At 38.5% G+C, this 9533-nt stretch overlaps 1 protein-coding gene across 1 annotated transcript; it reads right to left on the reverse strand.

The window, feature by feature from the left end:
* Positions 1–518: 518 nt before the first annotated feature.
* LOC127424940 (uncharacterized) lies at positions 519–8772 on the reverse strand. Its single transcript, XM_051670514.1, has 4 exons — positions 6200–8772; positions 4442–4687; positions 2918–4121; positions 519–2552 (listed from the first exon to the last, which is right to left on the reverse strand). The coding sequence occupies exons 2-4, from the start codon at positions 4581–4583 to the stop codon at positions 2366–2368; spliced, it is 1533 nt and encodes a 510-aa protein (XP_051526474.1). The 5' UTR covers positions 4584–4687; positions 6200–8772; the 3' UTR covers positions 519–2365.
* Positions 8773–9533: the final 761 nt, after the last annotated feature.

Here is a 9533-nt window from a genome sequence, read left to right on the forward strand (position 1 = left end):
ACTGAACAGTAAACACTCGTGGTTGATCGGTGTTCATTTTAAATAGTATTCGTCCAGGTTATGACATAAATATGAAAGAATCAATCACTGATTCTCTCTCTTTTTTTTTTTTCTCTCGGCTCCTTAATTTGCTTGTGTGTATTTTTCATGATTTAAGATAAGCCGGGAATGTTTACTAATGCAACAGCTTTTAGGGATACAAAATGCAGGAGTGAAATACAATGAACAATATAAAATAGGCTACATTTAGAGGAATCCTGAGTTGATTTTAATAAACTTGACGCATTATTCTATTTTCTGTGTAAACTAAAACTGACATTGACTGCGTATAAACTAATGTCGTTATACTTTAAGACTTCCCCCCTCCACATCGTGAAATGAGGATTCAGAACAGCGCTGCTCCAAATATTTGTCTTGTAAATCTGTTAACTGTATACCGGCCAAACAAGGGGTAAATTCTACCCGTTCAACCCAAGGATTACCGATTAGAAACCTCACATAAATCCATAACCGCGACATAAACAACAAATCACTTTATTTGAAACAAAGGGTAACAGGAAAACACAAAGCAACTATTCGGAGACGATACATCGAAATGCCTCGTACAAAATGACTTGGTATTATAGCTGGTGTAAACTCCTTGAACATCGTGTGGCTCAATTGTTGTTTGTTGGGGGGGGAATAAAATAAAAATAAAAAATAAACATTGCCAACATATGGCCGTAAAACACAGCGCATAATAAGCTATATTTCAGAAACATGATTGTATACCGCCATAAGGAAAAAATATTTGAAGTCGTTATGGTAAACTCTCTAAGTATCTAGGTTGCTAATTTAGAGGAATTAAATAATATATGTAAAATTGCTACGTAGTAAGGTACACACCACACTTCGGCAAAAATGCCACAAAAGAAAGATTACAGAGGATCTAATCAAAGCTCGATTTGCTGCTGATTTCTTTGTTATTGTTGTAATTGTGATATTTGCATGTCTCCTATTTAATCAAGTAGCAAATCAGACTCACTAGACAGGTTGCCAGGAAAACCCCCTGAAATCGACTAAATTGTAAACATGAAAATTATGAATTGTGCAGATTAAAAATGCAATAATCATAATTTAAGACATTTACATTGTTAATTAAATATTGCTAAGATGCTGGGAGTCTGCAATTGGTATCTAAAGCCAACGCAATCATTTCAGTTAATTATAAAAAGCTATCCCTATAAAGATTTATTTTCTGTCCCCAAACACACACTTGTGCATTAGAGCAAAAAAGTTTTATAAAATCACAAACCCTGATTGTTATCGCAATAACAGTAGAGACATTGGGCCAAACAGTGGTTTGTGAATCAAATTCCACTCATTCATCTCTAATGAAACGTGTTAGCAAAGAGAATATAAAATAGGACTTTTTAAGCAAAAAAGACTTTTGCAGTTATGTTCAACATGTCATTCAGACAAAAAAAAAAAAAAGCATTCTTTTTTAAAGATTCATGAAACCTTCGGCATGCAAGAACAAAAGTACAGAAAATCAACACACACATAACATTAGGCAGTGCCATGTCTTTAGCATTGAGTTACAAACTGACATACCTCCATGACTTTGGACATAAATTGTATACCTGAGCTGCAGGACTAATCTAAATTGGGGATTTAAAAACACATGATCAGGTTCATTATTCCTGAGTGAATTCATTTTGAGGACTGCTTCCCCTGAAACTCAATATCTGAGAAATAGATTGCTTTTAATATCAGTGCTTATTCCTTAATTGATATATAAAACAGTAAAGATAATAGCATCAACAAATGTTGTATTGGTTGTGCATTATTAGTATTGGTATTATGTTGAAACTGTTAATAAATAATTTAAACAACTAAAAAAGAGCCTTTGAATAAATTAAGATAAATGCAGGTCATATGCTAAATTTTGATATTACCTTCCAGCCTTTTCTAAATAAATGATAATACATTTAAGGTCTAGATTTATTCAATGTTGATTTCTGTCAGTCCTGAACAGTAAATGCTCTGTTGCTAAAGCTCATTTATGGAAACGAGGATGACACTTTATGCCACTCTTGAAGAAAGCAGACCCATGTTAAAAAAATAGCAGTCATTCAAGACAAGACATAATCACAGTGCATACTGACTGATTTGGAGTTGTTTCTGAGAAAGTGGATGTCTGTGCTGCAGCTGTTGATGGACTTTGTCAGTTTGTAACAAAAATTAAATTATTGAATAACGTGCAATAGTACAACCTCCACCACATCCTAAAAACATAAAACATTCTGTCGGAAAACATTCCAACTCAAATTCTGTTGCCTTTCAAACTGCTAACAATTCTACTTGCAGGTGGTCAAGCTTTTGGTCAGGTGCTGGTTTCCTTTTTTAGGCGTTGGCTGCGGGCCTTGTACACCTCAATCAGGAGGTCTTTCACATACTGGATCTCCCGTTCCACTGATTCTGCCTTGTCCCGCAGCTCACGGTTTCTACCCTCCAGACCATGAAGCTGTTCCTCTAATGAGTCCAACTCAGCTCGCTTTCTTTGACGATATCTGTTAAAAATGGTTAAAGTCAAAAGTGACTATATAAGAAAACCGTTGTTGACCGTCAAACTGGCATTTTTGTATTTTCAGTTCCAGAGAGAAGGCGTGGTCTTTCAAATTACATAAGCGGCCACTTCAATTTGGATTTTAATACCCATAGTCTACAGATGCCTGTTACAGTCCTGCTGGTATAAGCTCACAATGCTAGTTGCCTGTGCAGTACAGCATTAGAGAAATAAAACAACTGTAAGCATGAATTTCATGTTTTTAAAGAAATGTCATTTAGCTCTATCAGGGATTATGGACTTTCTTAAGTGCAACTTCAAAACCCCAGCAACCATTCTCAGCACCCTACCATTATGAAAATACTCTACCTGTGAGCTGCAGTCTTGTTCTGATCTCTCTTCTTCTGTTTGCGTTCACCTTGGTTCCCTTCAATAAGTGGTACCTCTAGCTCTGGTTTCACAATGCAGGGATCTTTTAACACACAGACTCCTCTAGCACACGGAGATTCCATTTCTGGTCTGTGGCGGTCACCACCCAAACAATCAGGGCCTTGGCCTTCAAGAAAGCCGCAGTGAAAGTTATTATGTTGACGATGAATCTCTGCACTTTCTGCTTTAACTGGGTCATTGATGGCCCCTAGAAAGCTATGGTAGGCCTCTTCTTGGGGTGTACCTTGGAGGAAACAGCTTTCGTTGGGTTCAGACTTCCAGGTGTTGTTGGCCTTCACCACGTCGCTAGAACCACTCTTTGCATCGCTCATCTTCTCCATCTCTGTGCCACTTAAATTTACTTCTCTGACACCATACATCATCATTTCATCTTTCTTGTGGGGAATTTGAATGGGTCCACTAAATCCGTATCCGCCGCCAACAACCTTACTTGTGGAAATGGCCTCTTCTGTGTAGCGGCAGTTCTTCTCCTCTTTGGGTAAAATGGCGCACCTTCTGATCTCCACCGCACTGCCCAGGCAATAGCCTTTGCCCACCACCCGTTCATCTTCTGCACAGCTGTAGCTACCACCAGGTGCAACAGCTGAGTTACCTGAGGAACATCCTTTGGAACTCCAGATGCTACTCTCGTAGCTTTCAGCCACTCTCGCCCCATCGGAAACTCGCTTGCGGCTGCAGGTGTTGCTGTTGGGGCGGCTGCAACTGTAAGGGGTGTGTCTAGGAATCTTGGTACACCCAATGGGACCCCCACAAAAGCTCAGCAAGTCAAGTTCCCCAGTTGCCAGGGTAACAAGTAGAGGGCTGGATTCTGGTTGGTTGGAAGAAGAATATGATGTGTAGGGCAACTGGTAATACGATGGAGGACCAACTGCTGTTGGACCCTTGTCACATTTGCCCAGTTTGGAGGCCTTTTCTGGGAGTGGTTCAGACAGGAAGTAATCCTCCAGCTGAGCAAGCTCCTCTTGCAGCAGAGAGGTCATGACCTCCAAATCTGAGGGCACCTGGATGTCATGCTGGAGGGGCGAGGGGGGAAGGGATGCATTTGGGGAGGGAGAGGAGTGAGGGGCTGGGAGGTAAGAGGAGAAATCTACTTCTTCCGTCATCCAATCACTAAGACCATCACCTATAGGGAAAACAGAGGACAACATGTTAATCACTGGCCTAGAGATCCAATGTAGCACAATCATTGAAATGAAATAAAAAAAAACTAGACAGGCAGTATTTAATGTTGTACATTTTAATTTTAAAATACCAATTATAGTTCAGTGCACTTGCAAAATCCAAAATCGAAAAGCAGCAGTAAAGTAGCATGCTATCTACAAATGATATAATATAGATCCACATTGGTAGTTTTACTCACTGTTCAAGGAGAACGAAATGTGCTGCAGTGCGGTGCCCACCTGAAACTGGGAAAAATAAAAAACTGTATTCACTGCAACTCACCAATTAAGTGCTGGCTCTCCTCTGGCCCCTCCCCTTTGCGCCCCTCCGATTGGCTGTGGTTAGCCTGTGGGTGAGAGAGAGTGAGGGGGTCTGCCGGGCAGACGAGTAAAGTCTTCCAAATGGGTGCTGACATAGTCATCATCCTGTCCGTTGGTCCTACGATTCAAATGTCTGAGCTTACAGTGCAAAATAGTGAAGTTTGAGAGTTGAGCCACAGAAAACAGGGCTTGGTGTGCATTATGAAACCTAAAAAAAAGAGGGGGACATCATAACGGAAAGTGCGTTAATCACATTGTCTATCAAGATATCATTCTATCTAGGATCTAGAAGATACCATCACACCAACCAATCATTTCCAGTTATTGAAGTAGGTTGGATGAAAAAGACTCCTAAATCAATGTCTCCCAGTTGGAGGGACTTTCCATTCAAAACTTGTCCAGGCTCACTTAAAATATCTAAAAATAACTCACACTGTCTATAAATCAATATTTTAATATTGGCATCGGTGAAGACACATTGGTGATTAGCAAGGGACAAATTTAGAAAACTACCACTCATCAACGTCAAAAACATACATCAGCATCCCATGTGCCCACTTAGGGGAACTCTGTTGAGATCCAAGAGAACCAGGCGAATGCTCTACTTGTGGGAAATTTAGTAGAAGCCTGAATATTCAAGACACACACAAATGGAAAGTTTTTTCAGATCATAGATTTAGACTATACCGATAATTAGTCTTTTGGGATGTTTTTTATTTTTATTTTATTTTATTTTTTTATTTGAGCTTTCATACATTAAGAAACAACAACAAAAATCCACGTTGAGTTTGTTAACATTTAATGCAGCCTAAGATATCTCATAATGCTCTTATGGTCTTTACATCTAAACTGCAGTCCAGTTTGTTTACAGTCTAATCTCCGACATAGAAGAATTGTATTTATTTATTTATTCGGAAAGAATAAACAGGAACAACCTTAGGGGAAAAAAACTTTCAAACAGCAGGAACAAACCAAACAAATTCGTGTGTTTTTAAAATCATCCATTATACTCTAGTTCAACCTTTCTAAGCATTCGGCGCAGACGCCTCTGAACTAGGTTTTGAGATAGTCGACGAGCACGTGGGCTACACTCTATGACGTAATGCGAAACCAAATACATAAATTTTTCTGAAAGCTTTAAAATGATTCTTGCTCTTTTTTTTTCGGCAAAGTGGCTATTTCTGAGCGGGATGAAAAAAAAAACTACGCTGTATATGAATCATGAGCTAATACTATTCATTAAGGGGACAGACTGTCAAAAATAGGCAACTGAAAAAGTTTTTTTCAAGGCAGAATGACAGTTAACTATTGTTTAAATAGACAGGCTCTAGAACAAAGATAATAAGTTTATAAAAGCCACTGACAAGCTGTTCATCAAACTGTCTTTAATCACGTCAAAGTACGTACAATAATGGAATATAGATGTCAAACTAAATATAATATGTCATCTTTAGTGTCAAAATACTAATAAATTAGGTAAAATATATTATCGTGGGATCAATTATAAAGTTGATCAAATGTTCAGGAACGAAAAACAGAACTAAGAGAGCTGAAGTTAGTTTCTGAAACTTTACCAATAAGCAAGACACTGCATACAACATTGTGACAACACAATTAACAACATATAAACAAAACCAATACACCCCAAAACTACTCAGCTAAGAGCCAAAGTCACAAATGCCTCGCACATAAATCACAAAAATTAAAAAGTAACACTTACTCCATTCTTGCTGAAATGTTTTGGGATTGGGGTGCGATGCAAGAGCAAAGCACAGTGTTTCTTTAGGATCGAGGACAATACTGAATTAAAAAGCCATGTCTCCTTCGGAGTGTCTTGGACTGAAGTGCTGCTGGTCTTGCTTTGTTGTGATGGAGTTGATGACTGAGAATCGGCTAATTGAGTCAACGCATCAGGTCACCCACACCTAGCAACCAGCTGCGTCACGCGGTCAACCCCCTGTGCTATAGATTCCTCCGCCCTACGGATGTTTTGGTCTAGAATAAATTTCACACCTCGAGTTAAAGCACCGGCGAAAACGCCCAGAAGATCTAGCTGTCACATTTTCTCCTCGACATCCGTGAAAAAAGTCCGTAGGCATTGTATACCTATCTAGAAAGACTGTTGGTTTGAGGTTTGAGAGAAGAATACGTTTTGAAAGTTGCTATTCACGAGAGTTGGGATGGTTATCGTACATTCGCAATATCTGGCTATACATTAAATATGTATATCATAACACGAATACGCTGCCGTTCAGATGTGTATTGTTTCACAGGGACTACTTCATTTATTCTAGCGAGGAAGAACACGTTTTGCTACCCAGGAGATACGTGGCTGTTGTTGCAGGTTAGTTGCATCAGCGCTTCAAGCTGTTAGCCGATTCGCTGGATGGACTGAACCTGCCGTGCAGCGATTGGCTGGAGAGGAACTGTTGTCAACTCTCATTGGCTGGCGGGAGAGAGACGACGCATCCCAGTGGTCGTCAGTTTTCCACTCTCCGTGCACATGTTTCACGTAAACATTCCGAGAGTAAATCCTGAAAGTAGTTAAACTTTCATATCGCACAGTTTACGACATATAACTTTACACACAAACCACTGTAACATTATTCGTAGCTCCCATCTTCCCATTTAACGTAGTGTATTTTACGGTTTAGTTTAGTTTTTACCCGGAAGATGAGCACTATACATCTTTATCTATCTATATTTTCACATGTCGGATGATTTTGTTTACACTTTTAAAGTATAGCCAGTTTTTAAGTATAGCCAGTTACCTCAAAAAAGATTATCCCCTGGTTTAAAGCAACGTTTTGATGGCTTATTTACTTATTGTTTATTATGTTCCGCTAATTACCTGTTGGGGAGTAGTTGTCACGGCACACAATCAACTAGTAACATTGTGATTATCATTGTGACATAGATTAAAGATAAAAATGTATGTCTTATACCTTAAATTAACTCTATTAATATATATTAAACTGCACTCTCTGTGTAACAACAGGTGGAGTCTCATTCCTGCCTCAGCATTTCTATAACTGCCATTGGGAGAAGCGGATAATTCAGCGATCTGTCAAAAATATTAACGCTGTCTAACGAGAGCGAGAGAGACAAAGCAATAAACACATTGTTTGCCATATTTTGCTAGTTTCAGTTCAGATGAGTCCCACATTACATGTGCTGAGCTACTCAAGTCGTGCGCGGTCACAGTGAGACGAGACAAATGACTTCACACTTAAATATACATCTTATTTAATTGCTGTTAATAACGGGGTTTTCAGAGAATCGAGCTTTGTTTTTCCCCTCTCAGCAAATCCTAAAGCTGATTGAAGGAGCCGTGTCTTCCTGTTGCTATAGTAATAGCGAACACTGCCCCCTATTTTAGACATGTTTTCTGGTTGCTGTTGCCATGGGATTTGCAACGAGCGCTCTCGCTCTCTCTTTCGGCCCGTATTTTTTTCAGTTTTGTCTCTGTAGTATGCAAAATTACATTCACTGAAAAGTTTGTTAAGTAGTGTATTTAACAAGTGCCTTTGATTAAAAACATTTTATTGATATTATATTTTCCGCAATATTTGATTGAAACGCCCTTCACGGCCCATAGTCCATCCTGCTGCCTATTCAACAGTGGTCTCAAATTAAATGTTATTATCTTGCAAATATTTAGAATTCTGAAAGAGGGCTTTCATTGTTGAACATTTTGGTAGGATAATCTATCTAATAAAATGTAAAAGCGTTTATTAATTAAAGGAATATTTCGGGTTCAATACAAGTTAAGCTCAATCGACAGCATTTGTGCCATAATGTTGATTACCATAAAAAATAATTTTGACTCATTCCTCCTTTTAAATAAAAAAATAAATAAAATAAAAAGCAGAACTCGAGGTGCTTACAATGGAAGTGAATGGGGCCAAGTTTTTGGAGGGTTTAAAGAAATGTGAAGCTTTTAATTTTTTAAGAGCACTTACATTAATTCCTTTGTTAAAACACGTATTAATTGAGCTAATTTTTTTTTTAAATTGTCATTTTTACAGTTGTTTTAGGGTTTGTTGACAATACATCGTCATGGCAACGAGGTAGTAAAATTGGCTTTAACTTTACACAGAAAAGGTTAGAAAGTGATTTTATCACACTAAAATCATGTTAACACACATTGTTTATGTCTTGTAACTATACTTTTGAAATAGTGAGTATTTTAATGTTTACAGATTGGCCCCATTCACTTCCATTGTAAGTGCCTCACTGGAACCCAGATTTTTGCTTTTTTTAAAGAAAAGGAGGGGCAAGTCGTAATTGTTTTTTTTTTTTTTTTTTTTGGTAATCAATATTATGCCACAAATTATGGCGATTGAGCTTAACATGTATTGAACCCGGAATATTCCTTTAAAACCCCTTAAAACTGTCATATGGAATATTCAAAAGTTTAGTAGGTAATGTCTTCCCTGACTGAGGAGAAATGTATTTTATTTACACTTAATAGCTCTGCATAAAACGAGATGACACCTGCTGAGCGACTGGATCAAAGGGGGGCTTCTGAAAGCACTGTGATACTGTAATTCCTCTTGCGAGTCGGCTCAGCCACGCAGGTGTAGAAGTGAGGCCTGATGCAATCTTTGTGACCGCAGTCGTAACGTAGAAGAGATAATAATGGTTGTTGAAGTGCGGGATCTCTCCCAGGAAAGCGCTGACTCTCCCAACTCGTCGTGTCTTAATTGGTCCGTGGAGGCGCCCTGTTTGCGCAAAGCGTGAGAGAAAGTCAGCAGTACACACACGGGCACCACTGCCACCGACTGCTCCAGTGCTGCTGGGCCATCATACTTGGAGTTGGTATTTGTATTGAGATTTTTTTCGACCTACGCTAAGAAATAGCTGATGTTGCAAATAGAGACGTACCATTAATTAATCGCATCTTTTCTGGATTAAAAACGCTAGTTGGAGTGATAAATCCAACTGTCCATATGTGAAACAATTCAGATATGATCATTAAAAAAAATCTCAAATTTGAAACACTATTAAAATATTTGTTTTTTTATTTGTGTGTTTGTGTGTTTCATTCACTT

Source organism: Myxocyprinus asiaticus, chromosome 3 (genome assembly GCF_019703515.2).
Source record: "Myxocyprinus asiaticus isolate MX2 ecotype Aquarium Trade chromosome 3, UBuf_Myxa_2, whole genome shotgun sequence".
Taxonomy (NCBI): Eukaryota; Metazoa; Chordata; class Actinopteri; order Cypriniformes; family Catostomidae; genus Myxocyprinus; species Myxocyprinus asiaticus.